This window comes from Gadus macrocephalus, chromosome 9 (assembly GCF_031168955.1).
Source record: "Gadus macrocephalus chromosome 9, ASM3116895v1".
Classification (NCBI taxonomy): Eukaryota; Metazoa; Chordata; class Actinopteri; order Gadiformes; family Gadidae; genus Gadus; species Gadus macrocephalus.
In genome coordinates this window covers 20667620-20693844 of record NC_082390.1, presented here as the reverse complement: position 1 = coordinate 20693844, position 26225 = coordinate 20667620, and the positions used below count along the sequence as shown (strand labels likewise).

The window sequence follows — 26225 nt, the reverse complement described above, 5'->3', positions numbered from 1 at the left end:
GTTCACCTGGCGTAGGCAGCGGGAGGTGAAGACTGTGGAGATCTCTGCGAGGCTCATCCCAATGATCCTCCTGCAGCCTTGACCACTCTGTGGAGGGCCTCCTTTACTGCCCTGGTGCAGCTGGAGAACCACACCAGTAGTCCGTAGGTGAGGACGCTCTCTACTACATCCAAGGTGACCTTGGGTGTTTTGAAAGGCGCCTCTAAATTAAATGTATTATTATTATTATTTACTGCGCAGTGGTAGAAGTTGACCATCAGTCCCTGTGGAAGCTTTGCCCTTTTCAAGGTACGGCCACACCAACCGCGTTACTCGCGTTAGGGGCGTCGAAAATCTGCATTTTTGCATAGAGAACCATTGGTATAGGCGCGTAGACACGTTACACGCGTTGAAGCGTCGTGTTAGGGGCGTTAGACGCGGCAGACGCACGTAATTACGCACCTAAACACAGTAACGCGCCCAACGCGTTACTGCGTTGGGCGCTACTGCGGGCGTTGGGCGTTACTGCCCAACGCCCGGAGTTCAAAAAATGTAACTTTCAACGCTCCAACGCGTGACGCTTAGCCGCGATAGCCAATCAGCGTGGAGCTTGACCCGACGTCACTGGCAGAGAGTAGTTTCTTTATTCTGGGTGGAAATAGTAACATTTTTAGCGAGAAATGTGCATTTTACTTTCATAATGTTTGCTCGGTGAATGTGAAGGATGTTTGGTTTGATAGTTATGACGAAGAGGGAACGCTCCGTTCACTTGCATGGACATGGACTCATCTAGCTGCGTTGGCGCGTTGACGCGTTGGAAGCGTTGAACCATCACACAATGATCAAGCGTCAGGTTAGGCGCGTTACTCACGTTATCCAACACGAGTAACGCGTTTGGTGTGGCCGTAGCGTAAGTTTCCGCAGGTAGAAGAGGCGTTGTTGTGCCTAACCAACGGCAGAGGAGATGTTGGACCTCCAGGACAGATCGTCGGCCACAGTCACGCCCAGAAACTTGAAGTTGGACACCCTCTCTACCTCCTCCCCTCCGATTAGGAGTGGAGAGTGGCTGAGGTGTCTGGCCCTGCGGAAATCGATGATCACTTCCTTGGTCTTGGTGGTGTTGAGAACCAGGTTGTGATCACGGCACCACTCTACCAGTCTCTCGGCCTCCCTCCTGTATGAGGTTTCATCATTTCCTGTGATGAGGCCAAGTACTGTTGTGTCGTCAGCAAATTTCACTATGAGGGTAGACGGAGAAGAGGAGCAGCGGTCGTGAGTGAAAAGAGTTTAGAGAAGTGGGCTGAGCACGCAACCCTGAGGGGCCCCGGTGTTCATGGGCAGGGTGGGGGAGACCTGCCAATCCTGACATGTTGTGTGCGGTGGGTTAGAAAGTCCAAAATCCAGTTGCATAATGTGGTGTTCAGGCCGAGTTTGTGTAATTTGCTGTGTAGCTTGTTTGGTAGTATAGTGTTGAAGGCTACTAAAGGCTAACTAAAGTCCACAAAAAGGAGTCTCTAATATGTGTTCCTGTGCTCAAGATGTTCTAGTAGAGTAGAGCTCAGGAGGTAGAGCAGTTGCCTTGTAACCGAAAGGTTGCTAGTTCGATCCCCAGCTCCTCCTAGCTGAGTGTTGATGTGTCCCTGAGCAAGACACTTAACCCTAACTGCTCCTGACGAGCTGGCTGTCAACTTGCATGGTTGACTCTGCCGTCGGTATGTCAATGTGTGTATCAACCGATGTAAGTAGCTTTGGATAAAAGCGTCTGCTAAGTGCCCTAATTGTAATTGTAACACAATGGCAATGGCATCCTATGTTGACCTGTTCATCCTTAGGGAATTGACTGTTTTTAACAAAGTTCAAAATGGTCATGAATCTATCCAAAGAAAGTCACAGGTTCTTGAGACCAATTTGTTCACCGTGAGGATATGCATGTGCTTGCAAGACTTCATGACTCGAAGTCAAAGGGATCACGAGATATGCTTGTTATCTCGTGAGCTTTCATTTTTGGTCTATTGCTGTAGCGCCACCTTTGGGCCAGACAGTGTAATATTTGCTCTCTGTTAATCTTGAATAAGCCTCTAGAGCTGTAGAAAGTTTCATAAAAAGCATGCGAGCGGATTAGGCTGTGTAAGTTTAACGTGGCGGAATAATAACAATAATTAAAGATGCAAGCAGCATTTTACGTGTGTCAAGCCTAAATCCGACCAGGATTTTGCGACAGGCCATTAAAACCCTGACGCAGACCATGAAGACACTGATAGACCATTTAACTCTGGACAGAACCCCCTACAAGACAGCGATCTTGCGGTGCTTAAACTATTTAAAGCATGTGATTGGCCTACAGCTCAACAACTGCCCAGCAGCATGTAAAAAGATACAAGGAATAGATAAAATCGCAGGCATAAACTATTTACTCAATTTGATTGGCTTACAATGCTTTTCAGATAAAAACACCAATAACAAATGCATCAGATTTTTCTGGTTTCAAATGCTAAATTTGCCTAGCAGCGTGGGAAAAATTCACACCACAAACGCATGCTGGCAATACGAGTAGATAACACATGACTCTCAACAGTACTGTACACTTACAGTATTATTATATATAAAATATAATAAAAATATATAATTAATTAAGCGCCTAGTATTAGCCTAAACTATCAGCGTGTGACACATCAACAGGCGCTGGCAGCTTAGGAAATCGACTTGACACTGTTGTGACGACGGTTTTGTTGGTAAAGTTAACTGAATTCACACGTTGGTGCTCGAACAACGCTATTTAAGTCTTTATTGGTATAACGGGACACTGCATATGGAGATTTGATCATGAGACGGTCGCTGTTCAGTTGGTGCTCCAGCGGGTTCTATATATTATTAGCAGATATCTGACGCTGCTTGGTTATTGGACTTGGGTTCTTTGCCTGACCTGAAAGAAAAGACCAGGGGTCTCATTTATAAAACTGTGCGTGGGATCGTTACTAAAAGTGTACGTACGCCCAAAAGCCAAGTTTTGCGTCACGTGCGGCAAAAAATTTCAGACTTATAAAACCCTGCGTACGCACACCTCTAAGCAATCTTTGCTTTATAAATCACAGAGTGCCTATGAGTGTGCGCAGCTGAATCAGCTTCACGTTCCGCCCTTTACACGCCCCTTTTTAACCATAAATGGTCAATGCAAACAACCTCATGAATGTGATCTGCATATAAAACAGACTCAGATGGTATTATGTCTTGTCGGAAAGAATGGCAGAGGGACTGAGAAAATCAAAAAAGGGAAATTTCACGGAGGTTGAAGTGGAGACACTTGTGGGTGAGGTGGAGGCCCGAAAAGACCCTCTCCCTCCGAATCCTGCCATTTGCATGGTCCTCCAGCAGTGCCATGGTGCACCGCTGTATTTATAGGGTTACGGTAATAAGACTGACTGAGAACACCTTGGACGATCAGTTTGTAATCACCCACGTAAAATGTTCTTGAACATAACCCCTATTTAATGCCTGATTTGTCATAAAAAGCATTGATTTGGATGAGGAGTATGTGGCTTGGTTTTCCACGCTTGGGATTTAATTGACATTTGATTATGTGTTTACAGTGTCACATAAAAATATTATGTTATTGACACATGTTGGACAGATGCTTTATTCCATGCAGTCACGCCGACAGTGGACAGTATGGAGTGACGGGATTAAATATAGAGAATTTTCATTTTGAATTTTCATTTAGATTCTAAGGAGATGTTTCTTGAGTTATAACTGAGAAATAACGCAGATGACTTAAATTATTCAGATTACATAGATTTAACGCATGATACGGGTTGAAATTAAATTTATGAAGGACGATGATAAAAACTAATCGTTCTTCTCTACATTTCTTCTGTCTGACTTCAGTTCACCTGGCGTCTGCGTCAGAGTTTGCTTAGGGCTGCGCACATTCTCCCGTCAAGTTAGTTTTTTATAGATCACAACCTTGGCGCAACGGTTATAAATGAGACCCCAGGACACACGATGGTCATAATTGAGGCCTTCTAAGTAAAGCTTGGTGTTTGGAAACAACTTTGCGACCATATTTACAGACGTTTACTCTAAATATGGATATTATGCATTATGCATAAAATAAGTGGCCTTAATTGGGGATACAGTGGGATGTTTTTCCTAAATGGGATTATATCTTACATTTTTTATTAACAGTGATCTTGGGCTTGAAAAGGTTGGTTACAGCTGCGAGTCTTTAGCCATCTGCTGGCTCTGTGCTACTGCTGAGCCATGGTGGTGCAACCATTCAATATCCTCTGGGTGTTCCTCAGAACTGGCCTTTTGGGTTGGATAAGAGAGTTTGCATGGTGGGTCTGCGTACAGTTGAGACAGTGTATGAAACCAAAAAAAAACTAAACTTGTTATAAATATATTTATTACCAGCCAATTGCAGCGGTTATTGACTGGTCCTGGTCCCCAGCTTACCAAACATTTTTTTTTATAAAAGCCAGTTTGGCTTTGTGAAGCTCCTTAAGGGTTGTGTTTGGAAATCAAAGATTCTTGAAGCTTCTTTATGAGACCATTTTAGTAGCACAAATAAAAAGATGCCTCTTGATGCAACTTAAGCCATCTCAACTCTCCCTGATCCCTCCCCCACTCTCACCTCCTCCCACTGTCCATCAGCCACCTTGTGTCTCTGCATCTCATTAACGCATAATGAAAGGAGGAGGGCTCTATGTAGGAGTGGTCTATGTAGGCGGGGTCTATGTAGGAGGGGTCTATGTAGGTGTGGTATATGTGGGCGTGATCTATGTGGGCGTGGTCTATGTAGAAGGGGTCTATGAATTTATAATGTTAAAACTATTCAAGGTTTTCTTAGACAATAGGAATGGAATTTATTGTCAGTTATTTGCCGATTGAATGACAAAAACATTGATGGCAGAAGACAAGAATAGTTGCATGTAATAATTTCAAAAGAAATGCGTACGTTCTCAATTCCGTTTACATTCTGGACTTTCCATTGGTCTAAATCAGGAATGGGCAACTGGTGGCTCGGGTGCCGCATTGCGGCCCGCATCCTCACTCAATGCGGCCCGCAGATAATTTTTAATTGAGTCAGTCATTGTATTTATAAATTGCTGTTCAAAGATAGAGGACGCTTCCTATGCAATCTCGGGGCCCCAGGCCTTCCCGATCAGCGAGAAATAAAGACAGGTTACCATGGCCATGAGCAGTGCAAACATGGATCAAGAAAACCCTACCTTTCAGTCAAGATGGGAAGCAGAGTATCTGTTCATAGAAGGTAAACCCATGTGTCTAGTTTGCTTTGAAACAATATCATTCATGAAAGACTTCAACTAAAGTCGCCACTACAACTGCACGGAATATGATGATAGTTGTTGCACTTAATGTTGAATGATGTTTGTGAGCCCTTTGCGCTGAAAAAAATAGTAATCACTCATGTGGCTGTTGTTTCATAAAACAAACTTGTTGTATTTGTCGTTTAACAAGAGACCAAGATTTTCCTGAAAGCTTTCAGACTTTGTTTACTCACTCATTTAACGTACATTCACATCGTACTAGACACAGCAATAATAACAACCTATCTTTACCCTTTTCCCGCACATCACATCATCAATTGAGTATGTCTTATAGAGGCCCTGCATTATGGAATGTCTTACCCCCCCTATTAAGATCCATATCATCCCACTCCCTCTTTAAAAAGCATCTTAAAAAACATCTTATCTTTTCATGAATCATCTCATCACCCCCTGTCCTCTCCATTGCCCCACATTGTTATTTTTCTCTATCTAAGACATGTATCTACCACATCCTTTTCCATCTAATTTTGATTATTTTGATTATTTATGTACTTTGTCTCCTTATTTTCTGAAGTTTATTTGTCAGCCTAATAAATATGATTTGATTGTGATTATTGACAGGGGTGGAACTCTTGTACAAGCCCATTGGGCTTCGTTCCCTCCTTGCATCATTAATGTTAAAGTGTGCTAAATAAATAAACTAAACTGAACTAAAACTTCAATAGCCCAGGCTTTTATTTGTTTCAATCACTGAAACAAAACTCTTGCTCAGCAAAGATGGGAAATACTATAACATTTATTATTTAAACCAGTATGAATATTCCTACCGTACGTAGGCCTACACACATTATCACGCTAACGAATAACGCCTACACACACACACACAGTGGCGGAGTGTAATCGGAGCGTAATCGGGATAGTCTGAGGAATTCCCGGTGGGCCGTTAACGTTTCGGGGCTGTCGGGCTGATTACTGCGGGATAAAAATATTGTGTTTATAAAAGTTCCTTGCAGCGCCGTCCGGCAGCCTGAGCTGTGCGCCCGCAACCTCTCACTCCCTCAACAGACGCAACACTCACAAACTGTCAACATCGCAACCAAGTCGATTTTGTCTTGAGTAACTGAGCGGCCCCTCCCGAAGTGGTACAGCCCAGGTGGGCCTTGAACTGCGATTGGTCAGAAAGACGTAACAGCATATGACAACATTGAACTCTCCTGCAGGCTCGAACAGAGTGACACACAAACACACACACACTTTTAAGGAGTTTTTCACCCACTCCGTATCCTTGCTTGCCCCAACAAGTTTGTGCGGCCTGCTTGTTGTTTTGTTTCCGGTGTACGTTGTTTCTACAACGATTGCCAAGCCAAAAGAGCGTTAATCGTTTGTGCGTGAGTGTGTGTGTGTGTCATTACATATACTAACCAGGAAAAGTGTGTTTTAGACGTCATTCAAGATAAGCTCACAATATGATGAGGCCTGTACCGTTGTACTCCTTGGAGTCTCAGCTTTCATATGGCAAACCGTTTGTGTAGATAGCATGAAGTGAAAAAGATAGTTTAAGCATGGTTGTTAGCATGTAGCTTCTACCGGGAACAAATCACATATGTAGGAAGCAGCTAGCCTCTAGCCATATAAACGGGGGTCCCCACACGCGAAAGCCCGATATACAATCATAGATAAAATCAATTAATAATTGTAATTGATTGGACGACCACAAGGTTCGAAAGGGTTAGCCCTTTGGATAGTCACAAGCTTGGCAATCAAAATAGTTGTCCTCCACTCTAGCCAAGCTGGAGAGCGTGGCTGCGTGATCGCGCCCAGCAACAGCTGCATGTTACTCGGCTGTTGAACATGTTTCTTCTTTAAGGTTGAAAGACTGCCACACTGCTGACATGACTCTCAACAGGTAGCTCTCATGCGCATGAGCCTAATTGGCTACTACTGGAGTAATCACGTGACACAGTGTGCAGATCGGATCATATTTTTTTTCTCCCCTCCGATATCTGATCCAGCGTACTGGGCTATTATCGGACCGATACCGAGGCCGTGGATCAGATCGGGACATCCCTAGTTTCTGTAATTGCTTTGTTTGTTGATAAATTTTATATTTTGTAGGTCGATGTTGTCTCGCAGACTTAAGACACACTTTTAAAACAAAGTTGGCTGGGATGTAGTTTAGGCTTTGAGAGGTTTGGCTTGGGTGCAAAAGGAAAGCAGGTCCACATGTTTTTTCCCCACCAGTCTCAAATATGATTATGCAAATGAGTTGCTATTATTCAATCAATCACAACTCCAGGGATCTATAACTTGGAGTGCTCAAGAACCTCCCCCTCATGTAAAAAAAATAATGAAAAATGTTATAGGGTACATTTCAAATCAGCACTGTGGGACCGACCTATATCATTGAAACCAACTGCCTAAGCTAGGAAGCTACTCCACTAGTGGCCACCAACAAACAAACACAAGTTTAGTGGCTGCGTTTGAGGCAGTGTGTTCATTCTGTTTCTAAATGCAGTAGGAGGGTGTAGGGTTTTCTTACTGATTTGTGAGACATAGACAATATACACCGTTAGGTTGGCCTAACAAATCCAGTGTGAACACCAACTGAACCAAATTAAAATGCTTAGCCCTCAGCGGAGTGCGTGTACTGAACTGTAGGTATGAACACACCCTGAAATAGCACCCAGGGTCAGAGTGTGTGTGGGACTAGGGCTGCAACAACAAATCGATAAAATCGATAAAAATCGATTACTAAAAGCGTTGGCAACGAATTTGGTCATCGATTCGTTGAGTCGCGCGATTAATACGTAGGAGCGGCACTGTTTAGTTAACAGCCAGCCGCCGACAGGTGGTTCATGCACGCCCACAGCGAGCTTTAGTGTGAGCGACCACAGCTTGTATTTTGGTCATATCTTAACACTGGACTGTAGGCCTATATAAAGTGTTGTACCTTCACTGTCTTTGGGTTAAAAAAAACTCCTTCAACTCAATATCCGTCTAGTCCAACCGAAAACTCTGTCAGCTGCTGCTCCTGCTGCAGACGGTGTGCAGACGGGCTCGGAGTCGGCACCGCGTGCATCAACAATCTTTCAAAGCAGCGGTAGTAATCATTCAACCGGACGGTGTAGAAAGTCCCGTCAGTTAAAAATAGTAATCCGTGTCAAATGTGATTGACACTGACACGGACTAACGATCTGTCATCTTAGAGAAATTAAGATGATTAATCTCTTTTTAACCGTCAGTATTTACCGGTTAAAGATCTTATCGGTTAACCATGGACATCCCTTATATACTGTATATTTATAAATGTATATCATACATTGTATTTTTTTTTGTGCTATCCCATTTATGTTTTTTAATTTTTTTATAATTTAATATTACTTTTAATAGTTCCGGGAAGTTGGAGCAATAACCTGATGTTTTTACACTTCAGCCTGCACTGTGAATTTGAAGCAAAGTTCCGTTTTTGAATAAAGATGCGGCAATTACAAATGTTTCATTTTTTTACCGATTAATCGATTATTAAAATAATCGTTAGTTGCAGCCCTATGTGGGACACCGTGGTCTTCAAGGGGTCCACCACAGCTGTGGTACTAGGCCCGGCACCACAGATGTGTGTAATCTTTAGGACTTGAGGGGACACATGGGGGATCAGTGTAGTGCAGCTAATGAGACGCGCCGCAAGTCCACTGCTCCTGTCCCACACATGTACCACCCTACAGACCAAAGGGTAGGGCATGGCGATTCATCAAATTTGGATTGCGATTTCGATTTTAGCGTCAAACGATCACCGACCTAATATAATCGAGTTGAAATGTGCTTTTTGTTCGCTTTTGTGTATATTTATTTTATTCATTTAATGTTTTGAAGAAATTGCAGAACAGCTGGATATATATCTCTATATAATTGTTATTTGAAAATGGTATATTTGTCCATTTTGTGTATTTTTTCCAATCATGGAAAAAATATCCCATCATGTTTTCAAACTCAAAATAGTCGTTGGTATAATCGTGATTTCAATATTGACCCAAATAATCGTGATTATGATTGTTTCCATAACCGAGCAGCCCCACCACAGAGTCCGGAGGAGACCTCCACCAGGGAACCCCCAGCCGTAGCATCATGGGGACCCCCCAGCCGTAGCATCATGGGGACCCCCCAGCCGTAGCATCATGGGGACCCCCCAGCCGTAGCATCATGGGGACCCCCCAGCCGTAGCATCATGGGGACCCCCATGCCGTAGCATCATGGGGACCCCCAGCTGTAGCATCATGGGGACCCCCAGCCGTAGCATCATGGGGACCCCCCAGCCGTAGCATCATGGGGACCCCCATGCCGTAGCATCATGGGGACCCCCATGCCGTAGCATCATGGGGACCCCCATGCCGTAGCATCATGGGGACCCCCATGCCGTAGCATCATGGGGACCCCCAGCCGTAGCATCATGGGGACCCCCCAGCCGTAGCATCATGGGGACCCCCATGCCGTAGCATCATGGGGACCCCCATGCCGTAGCATCATGGGGACCCCCAGCCGTAGCATCATGGGGACCCCCAGCCGTAGCATCATGGGGACCCCCCAGCCGTAGCATCATGGGGACCCCCATGCCGTAGCATCATGGGGACCCCCAGCCGTAGCATCATGGGGACCCCCATGCCGTAGCATCATGGGGACCCCCAGCAGTAGCATCATGGGGACCCCCAGCCGTAGCATCATGGGGACCCCCCAGCCGTAGTATCATGGCGACACAGAGACAACAGCAGCACAAGAGAGAGAGGAGCGTGGGGGGGAGAGGGAGGGAGGAAAGCCAGAGAGAGAAAGAGGAAATACAAAGAGAGGAGCTCTTTGTATTTCCTCTTTCTCGCTCTGGCTTTCCTCTTCCTCTGATGAAGGAGTGTAAAAAGAGAGGGAAGAGAAGTCAGGATTGACGAGGAGGGACAGGGAGATATAGTGAATCTTTTGTTTAGCTAAGGCATTGGTTCTCAAAGTGCGGCCCGCGGGCCAATGGCGGCCCGCGGAATCATTCCTGGCGGCCCGCAATGACATACATAATTATGTAACTTATAAAAAAAATATAAATATAATATAAATATATTAAATATTTATAAATATAAAGAGAAAATTCGACTCTCTCTAGCTTTCAATTAAATCCTTTTACATTTGTTAGTTTTAATCCGACTGCACATTATTTTGAAAGGGTGAACCTCAGTTTCGTGATTTAGACCTCACTTGACCTCACTCCCAGAGGTCCACGGTGCAATGTTTTTTTTTACCACTGGGATGTTGACGGCGTTTCCCGTCATTTTTTTTTTTCTTTGGCGGCCCTCAGTCAAACTTTGGGTTCCTAAATTGGCCCTCAGTTGTCAAAACTTTGAGAACCCCTGAGTTAAGGGATACACACCGGCGATCCACTGTATCCACTATCTCATTATGTGAGATATCCCAATCACATCTACAAACTAGAAGCTAGGAGCTACACCCAGCCCTCCAGAGGTTGAATCACCGGTTGCTCTTTGAACTGACAGCAGGTACGGCTCCCAGCTATCAAACCCCTCCAAGGTCACACATTACAAGACACAGTGCTCAAGGCAGGAAGGCCCCCAGCAGGCTGCCACCATAGAATAGATCCCAGTCGCTAGCTGACCTTTCTCTCCGCTGGCCACTAGGCTATGCAAGGCCATACCCAACGGCACCTCTTGCAAATATTATGAATCTTTTTCCCACTAGGCTGGTTGGGGATTCATTTTCATGGAGGTATAATTTGATTGCTCTGGTCAATAAACCAACCAATCCTTTGGAAGCATTCAGTGGCGGCAGATGTTGATTTCAGACCTGAGAGTGTGAGTTTATGCGTGTGTTTTTGCACAGTAGGGTGGCAAGACAACGCTGGCCTGGAGATGAGAAATACGTTGGTTACCATGGCAACCGATGGGATGAAAGCTTGAATAATCAGGAGACGAGGAAAGAATACTTTCTGGATCCAAACTGGGAGAGACAGAGAAATAAACAAAGAGTGGAGAGCAAGAGAAAGACGATAGAGGTAGTGTGTTTATATCGCTAGTTGTGTTTACATTGATGTTTCTGGCTTGAGCTGAGCAAGACAGGGAAGAGTATATGAGGGGTTGAAAACGATGCATAGAGAGAGAGGGCAGATCAGATGGAGAAGAGAGAGAGAGAGAGAGAGAGAGAGGCGAGAACAGTAAGGAGGGAGAGAGAAGCTACTCACAGGGTACAGTCCGGAGGTACAAGTTGTCTCTGATGATCTGCTGGTGGTCGTTGTCCACAGAACCTTTAGAGAACCGCAGGTTGAGGTAGTGGCGCAAATCCTTGTCCACCACCCCCCCTAGAGAGAGACACAACAACAGTGGATCACAATGGAGCGTAACAGTCCGCCCCCTTTTTTAACAGCTCTGGTTTCTGAAGTAAATTTCCCATGCATTTATACCGTCCACTTTTCGTTAAATCCTTATATATAGAGCTTTATACCTGGAACCAAGCCAATCGTACTTCAAGGTAGTCATGACCAGCAAATGTTTGATTCGGGTCAAAAGAATTATTTGGAAAACGGAAAAAAAGGCAAAGGTACAAGACTGTGTACATTATTTTTGTGATTGAGTGAGGAACTCCTCATCCCATGAACCATTGCAGACCTTTTCACAATGGATACAACCCAATAGTTTAGCCTGTTTCTTAAATCTTATAACCTTCGTCAGGATTAAATTGTTTTTGAAGTTGTGTAATATATTATATGTGTGTGTGTGTGTTAGTGTATGTGTGTCTGTTACTGTTTAATATAGTGTATAGGGTTGTCAACTTGTCATCAACATGGTACGTCCCTTTTAGGGGTGGGAATCTCTTGGCACCTCACGATTCGATTCCGATTATGAGGTCAACAATTCGATTCTGAAGCGATTATCGTTGCATCTCGATGCAACAATATTTTTTTATGTACATTTCCATGCATGATTTTCAAAAATATATATATACATCTGGGTTTGCTACTCAGAGTTTGCTAATCACTTCCTACTTTTGTGATGATCATTAAAGACACAACAGATGAATTAACTTATCTAATATTTCATAAGAGAGAAAGCTTTTGTCACAAATATGACTTTCTATGAACAATGCAATAATCAATGCAGCTTGCATTATAACACAATATGGAAGCATGCAAAAAATAGGTTTCAGTTTTATTTTCTTTCTAAGCTTTCTTTTCTATGTCATTAAAGGAAAAGCTGCTCTTGAATTAGAAGGAGTTCTTGTGTCTGGCTGTGAATTTGCACGCATGCTATGCGTAGGCTGAATCGCAATCGTGTCAAGACAAATCACATTGGCCAATACACGCTGAAGATAAATTCAATGATTTTAAAATTACAAAAATATCCCTCTCTGGCGAACATAATGTTGCAGCAGGCAACATTATGAACACATTAAAAAAACATTATTGTATTTTTAATTCAGATTATTAATTTATCTGCATTGAGACAGAATCTTTCTAGCGAGAATCGCGATGCATCGAAGAATCGATTCTTTTTCCCACCCCTAGTCCCTTTGCTGTCTGCGGTCACCATTTAATAACATTACTCGTTTTTAATACATGTGAATTCAGTCTCTGATTCCAGTTACGTATTCATTCAACATTATGTATTCCTTTGCTATTATAATACCCAAATTACTAAATAGCACTGCTAGTGCCAAATCATATATTTGTACTTTTATTTGTATCATCTATTCTATCTATCAACATATTTTTCAACCGTTACAGCTCATTTCCTCTACAGCTCTAACCACAACTCTGACTTTCCATTAATATAAATCCTGGTTGCTGTGGTAAGCGATGGAGTTCAGTAGCAGCAGAGCGTCTTTAGGAATAGTCTCCGTAGACGAGCTCTGGTAGCAGCATGGACGTATTATAGAATGGACAACGGATTCCAAAATGGCACCTATTCATTCCTATGTAAACTGCTCAGTGGCGCAGGGCAACATCAAGGAGCGATATGCTTCCGCATCATGGGTCTATGGCCATAGACATCTTATAGATAGACGGAGCATTGGCTGCTGGGACGCGAGAAATACGGCCGCCATCATGGAGTGGTCAACCGGGAGCAGCAACAGCAGCAGAAACAGGATGCCGGGCTGTTGTTCAGCGTATTCCTGCTCAAATCGGCGGACAATCCATAATAGGAATCGGGGGATTACTTTTCACAAGCAAGATTTAACATTACCGTACTATTGGTATAATTAGTATTGAATAATAAAACACGCCAAACCATGTGGCCTTTATCATAGCTACACGTATGACAAAAAAACACATGAAAATCAGTGGTATTCAGTGAGGTATGATTAATTAAATGCGCTGACAGTTCATTGCTCCAGCCAAACGGATTACACTGAGTAGAGCGGATGACCACTTCAAGATGGCGGCCCCGCGTCTCGTCAGCGCCAGTAGGCGGTAGCATTCGATGCTCCGTCTATCATATAAGATGTCTATGTCTATGGCAGGGTATCTGCAGGTTTCAGCAAGTCAAATTTAAGACTTTTTAAGACCTTTTTAATACCACCTTGAATGAAATTTAAGACCTTAAACCCGCGATGGCGGGGGGGATCCCGCTGTATTACAACCCAAGCATAGCATGTGTGTCACTCAATGAGACTCATTCAATTTTACTTTCTGTCTGTTTATTGAACATAAAGTGATACTCCAGGGCTCCGGACTAACTTTTTCCTTGGGTACACTGGTGCGCCTAAATAAATGCCTTCAGTAAGACCTGGGGGGTATACCACGAACTTCGTTGAACATACCCAGGCTTTCTTGGGAAAACCTGGCTCGACAGAGCCGCAACTCGCAATCACAGTTAAATGGTACCACGACGCTCACTTTAGATTCAATTAGTTTAACCAGGTTTTCCGCTTTAGGTTCAATGCGCGTTCACATAAAAGGGGCGTTTCTCGCGTCATTTGAATCACCCTTATGCAAAATAAATCGCGCAAGAGCGTTGTATTTCATCCAAGGCGAGCAATGTATTATTATGAACTCCTACGAGGAATTCAAAGTTCAAATCACAGCCAAGGGGAACACGGTTGCCCATAATATGGCTAGGGTGGCGTGCTGGCAAAAATAGCCAACCGTGTTAATTCGTAAGTGAAAAGATTCTGCATATTGTCTACAAAATATTATGTATCATCATCCCTTTTACCCCCATATATGTGGGGCCCCATGAATTGCGAGCCCAAGTACCGGGAATGCACTCGATCTCCGACCCAATATCGGACGTGCACGTCAAGTTGCTTGCTTTTAGTGGCGTGGTTCAACGTCTCAAATATCAAAACAAAATCAGCCTTGTTGACGCTGCAGATTCGCTCGTTTCGGATGAAAGGCGCTGGTCCGAAGCGAGTTATATACGCCGTTTTGTCCCTTCCAGCAGTAAAGGTGCTCGCGGTTTGAGAGTCAGAGAACATCAAACCGAAGAGATCTCCTATCCCCTCATTCGAGTTGTATGACTGGTGCTTGACCACTGTGTTTAGAATCCACAACACCTCCGCTTTCAGTGTTGGTGTCGCACCAAATGCTACCCTCAGGTCAGTGCTAGCAGCGCGGACCGTCTGCGGCGGTGGCGCCGGGGCAGAGATGCAAAACGTAGAAATGGCTGGGGTCTGTGTGTGGCTCCTGGCAGAGGTTTTATGTTTTTGGCTCTGCATATGGCTGACGACAGCCTTAATCCCCATGGTGCCGAGCTTGAATGTAGGCTACTTTTGCACGGAATGCATCTGGCCTGTTCTGGGTTGGCAACGGACGCTAGCCAACCTCGGAAACGGACGTCTTCCAGCCAACTGACGTTGAACTTGCATTTACCCATTGTTGCAGACTAGCTAGCAAGCGCGCAGACATCCGTTTATATATGCAGCTAGCAAGAAAGTAGCCCCTCGTACATCTCCTTCCCGAAAAGTCCCGCGAGAAAAATAAAAATTTAATTACCCTGCCCCGACAAATTTAAGACCTCCGAGTTATAAATTTAAGACCAGCATATGACATTTTAGACAAATTTAAGACTTTTCAAGGCCTTAAATTTAGAAAAATGAATTTAAGACTTTTTAAGACTTTTAAGACCTCCGCGGACACCCTGGTCTATGGCTACGTCCTATTTCATGACGTACCGGATGCAGAAATATAGAACGCATGCGTGCCCATCCCCCCACTCCGGTCCAACAACAATATAAAATGATACCGTAATGCACCTGTACTTTGTCTTTGGATCTTTTGAATAAATGGATCAATACATGATGAATCACAATGATCGCAAGCAGAGGACCGTGAGAGTTATTGAGCAGCAGATGAACCAGTCCAAAAATCGGACACGTTAACTGAACTAGGCCCTCTCGGATGCCATTTGTTTCACTACGACTCCTTTCAGCTGCACACCCCTCTTCCCCAGCAAACAATAATATGAGATAACGGCTAATAAAACGCTTGAGGTGGCTTTTTGAAAAGAAAAAAAAAAAATTAGGACATGGCATGAAGGTAATTATGAGCCTTTGATTGATATCCAGAAATTTTTTGGGGAGACACATTCCTGTTCCCCACTTGTATTGGAGTGAACGGAGATATCTACTTCTGGGTCCCATGATTTGAGGGACCTGTCCACAGCCCGCTTAAACAGCTGCAATACCAGGCTTGGCCGCTGAGCACTGGTGGATTGCGGAAGTATGCAGTGTTACTGGGGGCTTGGGTAGCAGTAGCATTCACTTTCCCGGGTGCAGTAAACGTTTCCTGATAATGGTCAGCTCCACCAATCAGAGACGTCGTGTCACACTTCAGGATTTATGGGTAGTGTAGTGATTTTAGGCTTCGATACGAATCCTGCCCGAAAATAGCTTGATACTCGATACTTAACCGATACCACGGTGAAAACTTAAATGTGCGTATCGTATCGTTTTTTGCATGGGGGTATCGTGATTAGGGGTGTAACGATCCATCGATTGTAGATCGATACATCGATTGATTGGCAAACGATCCAACTGCATCGATGCAACGCCCAAACATCGATGCATATCGCTGTATTATACGCTTTTATTTTGACAATCTCCTTGCGCGGCTGTTTGTGAAACTATTTCTGCACAATTGCGCCAAGCCGCTCGTATCCGTTCTTCAGTTAAACGAGGCAAGCAGCAAGATAGCTACAGCGAGCACATGTGTGAGCGTGATGACGGTGTGAGCACCAGATGTGTTCGGCTGCCAGATCGGCTCGGGGTCATGCGCTTACAGATGACGTATCGACACTCGACGTATCGACAAAAGCCAACAGACAAAACACGGAAGGGTTGTTTATATACGGTGCTCAATCAGTTTTGGTTTTGATTTCATTGAACGGAGCCCGTTCTCCTACAAAGCCATTGGAAACACGTCTAAAAGCACTGATGAATGCATATTTTTATTTTCACATATGTTAAAGTAAGGATTGGCATTGTTAAAGTTAGATATCAAGACAGTATTTTCTAGTTTCTATTAACTGAAAATGAAGAATTTGGACAGTAATATGATTGATTTTGCTCATACTTTTATTTGCTCATACAAAACAGAATAAATAAGACAATTAGGGGTGTAACGATTCATGCGATGCATCGATGAATCGATTGTCAGTCCTACCGATTCAACTAAATCGATCTGCTAAAATAAATAAATAGAAAGAATCGCTTTGGCTTCACCAATAATCGATATAAATGCTTTAAATCGTATGAATCGATTATGATTAATGTTTTAAGACTTAGTTTACGCGTTTATTTTGTGAAGTACAGCTCGGTAATCCGTAACTCTGTCATCAGCTAGTCAGCTTGCAAGGAAGTCCCACAAGAGTTTTTTTTCTCCCTCTACTGGTGCATTTCAAACATGGCAGATAGCAGCAGCGAGATTGTTAATGCACCAGCAAACTTGAAATCCAAAGTGTGGAAGCATTTTGGCTTCGCAAAGAATAATGGTAAAATTGACATGGGGTGTCACATTATTGCATGTTTATTTCACGGATATAGAATTTTGGTTAAAAGTTACTGAATCGAATCGTGGTTTACAGAATCGAATAGAATCGTTCCAAAAAAAAAAAATTGTCCTTGAATCGAATCGCCAACTACTGAATCGTTAATCGAATCGAATCGTCTGAAGCCAAAGATTCACACCCCTAAAGACAATACATTGATACAACTGAGGAACAGCTAAATGTAAATCCATAAAAAACGGCATGTTTAGATGCAATGGCGAATTGAGGATGAATTCATGATTGTGTTCATATTAGATATTCATCCTGTTCCTTGAAAATTTATTTTCTTTATGATTTTCCAGATGTTCAATGAATTCCATCCTTGCCTATACAACTAATAACAATAAAAAATGTAACATTTTCCTTGTTTCCACTAGGGGTATCTTTGCTCTATAATTTAACAAACATCTGTAAAATAGTAAAAATTTCAAGGTAGGCCTATAAGAATGTATATAATGTGTTACCACATTCATGAATATATCCCCAATTGGCCGTGGGATCAAAACATGATGTTTTCATGGATTTACATTGAGCTGTATGTGTGTATGTGAATTGCAGTGTATGGGTTTGGATGCACACACGGGCACACACACTATATATTTTTTTATTCATGTGGCCTGCAGTGGCGATATCACACAGGTGTATTCCCACAGGCTCTGAAAACAACAGTCATCAAGCCATATCTAACTTACCATTTTTAAGCAAAATCATTGAAAAAGCTGTTTATCAACAGCTAAATAACTACTTCAATCACTGGATGTGCCAAAATTGTCTTCAATTGAACAATGAAAAAAGTTATGGTCTTTGGTGCAAGGGATGAACAATTAAAAGTCAGTGCACAGCTGTTATGTTAGAAAGCACACACCAAGACAGAAATCTTGGTGTAGTCATAGAGAATTTCTAAAACCGCATTAAATGCCATACGGTGTAAATCAGTGTTAATTTTGTCAGCTATTTTAGATTTTGTCTTTGTCTTTGTCTTTTGACGAAAATGTTTATTAGATTTAGTCACATTTTAGTCATTGTTTTCCTCTGTAGTTTTAGTCAAGTTTTTGTCTACGAAAAGTCCTTACATTTTATTTAACTTTTAGTAAAAATTAGGGCTGTAACGATACGCGTATCAAACCGAAAATCGCGATACTCAAAGCCACGAACCTGTCTCGCGGTGTGAGAAGGCAGAAGCGCGATATGCCCTTTCTAACTCTTCGGTCAAATTGTCAGATTGAAATTTGCTAATAATTTGTCGAAATAATAGTCTGCTGACATCGCCCCCTCCTATCGATGCCGTAAATATATGACGAGATGCCCTCTCTGTGATCACAGCTCTCCGTGGCTACGGAGGATTGCATTTCTCCACAGCCGTCGAAGTCCTCATATGCGATATGAACGACATTTATCCAGAGTGGGCCAAGCGCGAAAAAAAATTGCCTGTGTGATCCTGTCTCTATTGTTTTGTGTGATTTGACTGGCAGTTTGTCTGCTTATAGGTCGAAATGAAGCGGCCACCGATTATTGACAGGATGGGTACTTTATTCTACCGGACTTGTTCGCTTCTTCACTAGACACACGCGCTACCGCTCGCTCTCCTCGCTCGTCCACTCACTCGCTGACGTCACTCACACACACATACGCACACACATATGCTACTCGTAACACTATGCCTCGTTATTGCGACGTTCATGTTTTTCCTCATCTATTGAAAGTTAGGCTATTAAACATGTTGCATTCTATACGGCCTGATTATGTCATTATTTAAGCTACATAGCCTAATAAGAAGCGCTAATAAGGATATTTGAATAAACCAACCAAACAGTTAAAGGGGCCCTATTATGCCTACCAGCAAAAAGCATCCTCCAACTGCAATCTTTGGTTATTTCTTTAATAATTTAGCTATACTTTAATAGTATTCTTTCGGTTCAAATCTGTTCAGTGTTCCAAATTATTTGTTATTAAATGTTAGATTAAGATAATTGGTATTTAAGTGTTGTTTAAATAAAATGCTTTTTAAATTTAAAAGAATCGTGGGATGTATCGAACCGTGGGTCAAAAATCGTGATACAAACCGAATCGTGAATTTGTGTATCGTTACAGCCCTAGTAAAAATGTTTTCTCTTTTTAAACTAGTTCAATTAGGCTAACCCCATATATATGGACACCTGCTAAATTGTTCCACTCAAATAGAGTACTCAAGTGAAAACGTCACGTTGTCCTGGCAACCGGATTTTCAGTTCTACACAACCGAACGAGAGATGGCGTTCTCCATTGCTTCCATGTGTTTTTTCTAGAGCTGTCAGTTAAACGCGTTATTAACGGCGTTAACGCAAACCAATTTTAACGGCGTTAAAAAAATTATCGCGCGATTAACGCAAACATTTTATTTACAAATTATTATTTATTTATTTTTTTTCTTTGGCTCAAAACAAAGAAGCAGTAGCCTGACTGCTATGTTCAAATTACATTTGTTCAAAGCAGTCGTTTAATTGCGCTATAGGCTCTTTTTTTGTATCGTCCTGTTTTGATCAGTATATGCCAATGTTGTTATCAATAAAAAATTATTTGCACAAGACAAGCCGATGCACTTCACCATGTTGATAAGAGAATTAAAATGAGAAGAATTATGGGACAAAAAAATCAAGGGATATTTAGCATAGAAAAATAATTTGCGATTAATCGTGAGTTAACTATGACATTAATGCGATTAATCACGATTAAATATTTTAATCGCTTGACAGCTCTAGTTTTTACCCTTAAAGCTATTAAAATCATCAGAACGAGTGTCAAATAAGTGCGAACGAATACAATTTAATCAGATAGAAGACTACATTTATTAAAACATCACAACATTGCACTGTTATTAGTGCTTCAAATAAAAACAACATGACATAAATATTAAAGTGCTTATAAACTCTTTCTTTATAAACTCAAATTGTTGTTTGAAGGGGCGTGCCCTGGCTACGGCGTTCATTGTTTTTTATATGGATTTTGGACTTCAAGTGGTCATCGCACGTATCTTTGCGTTTCCAATCGATAGTATGTTGACATATTCTACAAAACAGCTGATCAGCTGAGTGATAGAAGTGTTTTGGATATTGTTCGGCTCAGAATTTGGGGTTAGAACCGAATTACGGGCGCTTCAACTTCTTCGGCTTCTTGTTAGGAGCGGGACCTATTGTTTGCGTGGTGGACCGGGGATTTTTTTTTAACATTGTTGTGGGAGTGACTGCTAAACATTCAGTGACGTTAATGTCACCTGTGCTGTTTCCCTTTTCCCTCGAAACTGAATTTCACCAAAATAATGGCGAATTACGCTGCGTTCCGCTGCATATTGTAAATGTGACGTGCGATGTGCCTTGTCCCCGTTACATGTTATATGTGCTGAAGAACAGGAACCTGCTGGAAATCAGTTATTTTACTAAGACAGGCCCATTTTAAATTGTAACTTTGTTACTTTTAATACTTTCCTGCTTAATAAAAAAATAAAAAATTATCAGTAGATTCCGTTTTTATTGTCCGATTCCGTGATTCCGTCCGCGTTTTCGTTATCGCGGAATTCATAGGGCCCTAATATTAGTGCTGTCAGTTAAACGCGTTATTAACGGCGTTAACGCAAACCAATTTTAACGACGTTAATCTTTTTAACGTCGATTAACGCAACGTATTTTCTTTTTTTTCTTTGGCTCAAAACAAAGAAGCAGTAGCCTGACTGCTATGTTCAAGGCAGTATGTTTGTATGTTCATCGTTTAATTGCACTATAGGCTTTTTTTTTGTATCGTCCTGTTTTGATCAGTATATGCCAATGTTGTAATCAATAAAAAAACATTTGCACAAGGCAAGCCGATGCCCTTCTCCATGTTGATAAGAGCATTAAAATGAGAAATTAATGGGACAAGGAAATCAAGGGATATTTAGTAGAGAATTCTTTTTGCGATTACTCGCGATTAATCGTGAGTTAACTATGGTATTAATGCGATTAATCGCGATTAAATATTTTAATCGCTTGACAGCACTAATTTTTTCTTTCAAAATTAAAATAAATCAATTTCAAGAGGTGAAAATCACTACCAATCGAAACATGTCGAGGCGTTCATGTATTGTTGTTGCCAGATTGGGAACATTTCCCGTTTTCCCAGCCTAAGGTGATTAAAAGTAGCCAAATTGGGCGGGAAAATTTGCCCAATCTGGCAACACGGACGCCTTATCTTAACAGCCAAGATGATTCTGAGGGATCTTTTGTTTTTAGTAGAAAACTATCCAGACACATAGGTTGGGAATGGTCTATGTTCAAAATGAAAGATCATTACAGGCTCTTTAATTTAAGCCATAAAAACCTTTTGCACTTAAATGTAATCTGGCACTTTATTATTTGTATTAAAAATGGAATGTTTTTGTTTTTAAATATCCGGAAGAGCAAAGAAATAATATGATGAAATTATAATTAAGTTGATGTGAATCGAATCAAAATCGTATCGTGACAGATGGTATCGGTATGCCGTGCCACACTAAGTGATTTTAATGAAATCTCGAATAAAACGTGTTTTTCTAAAAAGCTAGATGTTGCCCCGATTAACGTGTAACTTCTACAGGAGCAAATACCATCGATTCATAATATAAAGGGGTTTGGTACTCATCATATGGATGGTTACGACATTAAGGCTTAGTTTAAATCAAAGTCTCGACGGGTGAAAATGAATGGGATTTTTACTTCCGGAACCAGGCTGTGGGTGGTACACACACACACACACACACACACACCAATTTATTACAGGGACAAAAATAGTAAAAGTGCAGTAAAGTACAAAATCACGTTTAAGTGGCATGCGATTTCATAATACAAGCATCAATACTCAAGGTAATAGGTAGCAGGGTCTCCGCCATATATGGTGGTGATGGCAGATGGCACAGTACTTGGCCATCTTTTTAGACCCCTTTTTGGGCATCCCAAGATGTTGCAGTCCTCTCACAACTAACCTGTGGACATGTCCCAGCTACCGAATATGAACGCAAATAGCCTTTACCCATAACCCAACTCTGAGATTGTATTAAGGAGCGGTTGGAATTGAATGACCTTGGTCATAAAGGCTTCCTCTAGGTTGGGGTCAAAGGTGCAGGGTACCTCAAGAGCTAAAACCTCTTTAGACTCCTCATCAACATCATAGTATCTGATCTATTTGCAGAGAGATGTGTTAAAGTGTCCAGGTTGTTGCAGAGGTTGAACATGGAGGGATTGATACCTAATTCTTTATACATTTTCACTGGGGATGGAAAGTGTCCTTTCCTTTAAGATTCACTATTCTGTCATGATTTGCCATGTACATTCCTTTGTAGGCATGGCAGCCATTGAGGATGTAGGACAGTGTTTCCGTAGCCTGTTCTGTGATGTGATGCAAACAGTGAGGAGCCCAGTAGTAGGAAAGCAGATATAAAGGTTGAGTCTGGTGGAAAGGACTTTTAGTATCTTTAGCTGTAAATGTAGCAATGTCCGCATTGAGCACACTGTTCCTAAAGAAGGAGTGAGAGATGGAATGATCGGCGGCGGGAAGACATGCAAGTTTTCCCTGGAGTTTTAGTCGAGTCCACCGCAGTAAGAATTCGCCTGGCTCCTGTAGCTGTTAACAGGCGACTGTGGGCCACCATATGTGGCTTTAGCCTTGGCATGGGTGTGGGGGTCAGTTATAAGGTCCTCTGACAAACACACACACACTGTGAACGGCCCTACTCAAAGATGCTTTAACCAATGCAACTGGGGTGTATCTATAGAGATATATCCTGCCCAGACCTGCAGACCAGACCAGACCAAGATCAGGTTTGAAGGGGCAGGATGGAATAGATAGGTTAGGGTCGCTAAACCCAGTACCAGCCCGATGGTAATGGGTTCACTCTCCCAGTAGGTGTCCCACAGCAGGATGTGTCCAAGCGGATCCTTGATGACATCTGAATGCAGAACACGATGGACCAGACAACATGCTAAATGAGGGGAGGGTAAACATGACCCATCATAGTGATGATGAGGAGTATGTGGTCCGAGGGAGGGACCTCGGCGCACATACCCTAATGAGATGACGACGGAGGGGGGGAGGGGACATACTAGCTTCTAGAAACCACAGATATTTCCAGCAATTAACCAAAGCTCCGGATCCCAGATAAAGCCTGTTAGCAGATCGATGCTTAACGCACACCATGCACACAAAGAGGCTGGAGAAGGGGATGGAGGCTAATGGAGGAATCAGCAGAGGGTGCTGAAGGAACAACCGTCTCTCTGCTGGCACCATTTTAGCTTTCTGAGGCGAAAGCAGAGCGGAGAGGAGAGGAGGCGCAGAAAAAGACAAGGCAAGCCTGAAAAAAGGCCATCTTAACAGCATTCTGCCTGCCGAGAAAACAATCACCCTGGTGAAGAACGATGGCGACCACACAGCCAACATGAGAATTACACAAACACACACACACACACACTAACGACCATCGGCTCAGAGAACATAAATGAAGACATTTGGAAAAGCTAAGCATACACACACACACACACACACACACACACACACACACACACACACACACAGGCGATGTAGAGGAATACGAAAAGAGTGGGCAAGAGAGGCATGGAGACAAAGACGGAGAGAGAGAGAGAACACAGCGCAGTCCAGGCACCTGAGCAGCAGCTGGCCCAGATGTCCCTCCACAGGTCTACATTAAGCCTCCCAGACGTCCTCTAGCCTGAGAGCCCCGCGCCGTACATCCTCCGTCGATTAGCTCCATCCAGCATGCCCCTGGACCCCGACAGCAGCCACCCGTCCGCACCCAACCACAAACAGCAGCGCTTTATCCCAAGAAAAAAAAGATTATCCGGAAAGCAGATAAATAAGGAGAAACACAGAGATGGAGAGAGACGACGACCCTCGATAGATGAGAGGGGGGAAGCGCCGAAGAGATGTGCCAATGGGAAGCTGGCTCCAGCTGATTGGCCAAGGAGCGTCGCTAAGGGGACAGTGTCCTCTGCTGGCTGGTTGTGATACTGCGCCTTATTGCCTTACATCTTTAATCTTGTGTGTGTTTCCTCCTCTTCTATACTGAAGTTGGGAATTGAATAAGAATGAATGGTAACGAATAGGAGAGAGAGAGTGATTGAATTTGACTTATTTTATGCATCTTTTTATGTACTCTGGCAAAGTAATGTACATTTTACATTAAATTATGTTATTATTTGTCTTATTTGAGAATATGTTCACACCATAAAATTATTTTTATAATCGCTTAGCGGAGGTGCTCTGTCATTTATCGAGGTGAGGAGTACCAAACCCTAACCCTTCATACACAGGGTAAGGTTTAGGTCTCGCGCAACACCATAACCCTTTATAGACAAGGAAGCCCATGTTTATTATTTTCAAATGTGTAAACCACGCAAAAGTCAAACTAGGGCTCATTGAACCGCCTATATAGAAAAATCTATAAAATAATGGACTGGTGGACGATGGGTCTAGCGCTGCCGCGGTTAGTTTACTTAGGCCCAATCCCATTTCTACCCCTTCCCCCTTCCCCTTACCCCTCCCCCTTGTTTTGAAGGGGGAAGGGGTAAGGGGAAGGTGTACCCCTTCCGGCGTAAGAAATGCCAGAAGGGGTAAGAAATGGCGTAAGAATGGGATTGGGCCTCAGGCCCAATCCCATTTCTACCCCTTACCCCTTCCCCCTTCAAAACAAGGGGGAGGGGTAAGGGGAAGGGGTAAGGGGTAAAAATGGGATTGGGCCTTAGTCTACCATGAAATAAGCCAACTGCAATTTCTTTTTGCGTTTTACTAATGATAAATGCCTATTTATTTTTGTTCTCCCGTCTCAAACGGCTCACTGTAATTCACCTCTGCGCTGTGCACGCCCTTCTGGTTGATCTGCTATCCTCTTTCTTCCCCCTCGCCCCGCCTTCACTGCTGAGGCAGGTGAGGCCTCCGATATCAAATTTGTCAGTTTGCTGTGTCTGCCTGGCAGGGAATAGACTCCCGGCCAACCCTACAATCCCTTTCTCCTCCATGTCGTGGTTCAATCTGGACTTCAGAGTCATAGCCAAAGTAGCACTTCAAAACATGTTTTCTGGAACTCATATACTATCATTACTTGTTGGAAAAACATCATAATATGTCACCTTTAATAAAACGGCGAGCTAGTCTGTACTGTTTATTAACCCTTGAGAAGTGCAATGACAATGTCTTTGGATGTTAAACAGGCTACTTAGACTATGGCAGTAATGTTTTAAACCCTGCCACGCATGCAAGTGTAAACGCGAGCAGCATAGCTGCATGCCTGCCTGCTTTCAGCCCGATTCATTATCAGGCATATTTAAGATATTGCTTATGGCTCGGTGACATTTTATGTTTTGGCCCTTCAGTTGAGCTCAAAATAAAATGGACACTATGAAATAACAAACATATTGTATTAATTAGTTGTTAAGAGTAGTCGACTAATCGACTAGTCTTGTGGACAGCGGTCCTCAGTTTCCGGAGCCGACAGCAGGCCCAGCGGAGGGCCCCGCTCCGTTGGGGACAGAGAAGGAGGCCCTCACAGGTCCTCCAGTACGGTGCGGTCCCCTCAGCAGCAGCAGAGGGAGCTCCTACTGCTTCTGGAATCCTTCACTGTCCCATCCGGCACCAAGGCTAAAAGATTAGCTCCAGCAGCTTATCCACACATAATGGCAGTGAATAGATCCCTTCCATATCCCCGATTGGAAGAAGTAAAATTGAGAAAAGTAGCTGGTTTTGATTAAACTAAATGAGGGTCGTCACACGGCTGCTGGCTACAAAATTATCTTCCCTGCAGCATTCTGATGCCTGGCAGGAGAGAATCCATCATCGTCGACCAACCAGCTTCCTCCACAGGGCCGAGTGGCCCTGAAAGGTGTTCAGGAAGAGGGGCCTTCTGGCGCTAGCTCCTCCTACCAACCAATCCCAG

The 26225-nt window shown here is 43.0% G+C and overlaps 1 protein-coding gene across 17 annotated transcripts in view; it reads right to left on the bottom strand.

Moving 5' to 3' along the window:
- LOC132464800 (membrane-associated guanylate kinase, WW and PDZ domain-containing protein 2-like) overlaps positions 1 to 26225 on the bottom strand; it is a 114455-nt gene that overhangs the window by 79263 nt on the left and 8967 nt on the right. For 16 of the 17 annotated variants that reach the window (XM_060061386.1, XM_060061390.1, XM_060061389.1 and 13 more), the window contains exon 2: positions 11494 to 11610. In XM_060061386.1, the coding sequence (XP_059917369.1) occupies positions 11494 to 11610 (117 nt within the window). Of the gene's footprint in view, positions 1 to 11493; positions 11611 to 23939; positions 24199 to 26225 lie in introns of those variants that run through there. The other variant, XM_060061387.1, reaches the window with a different exon arrangement.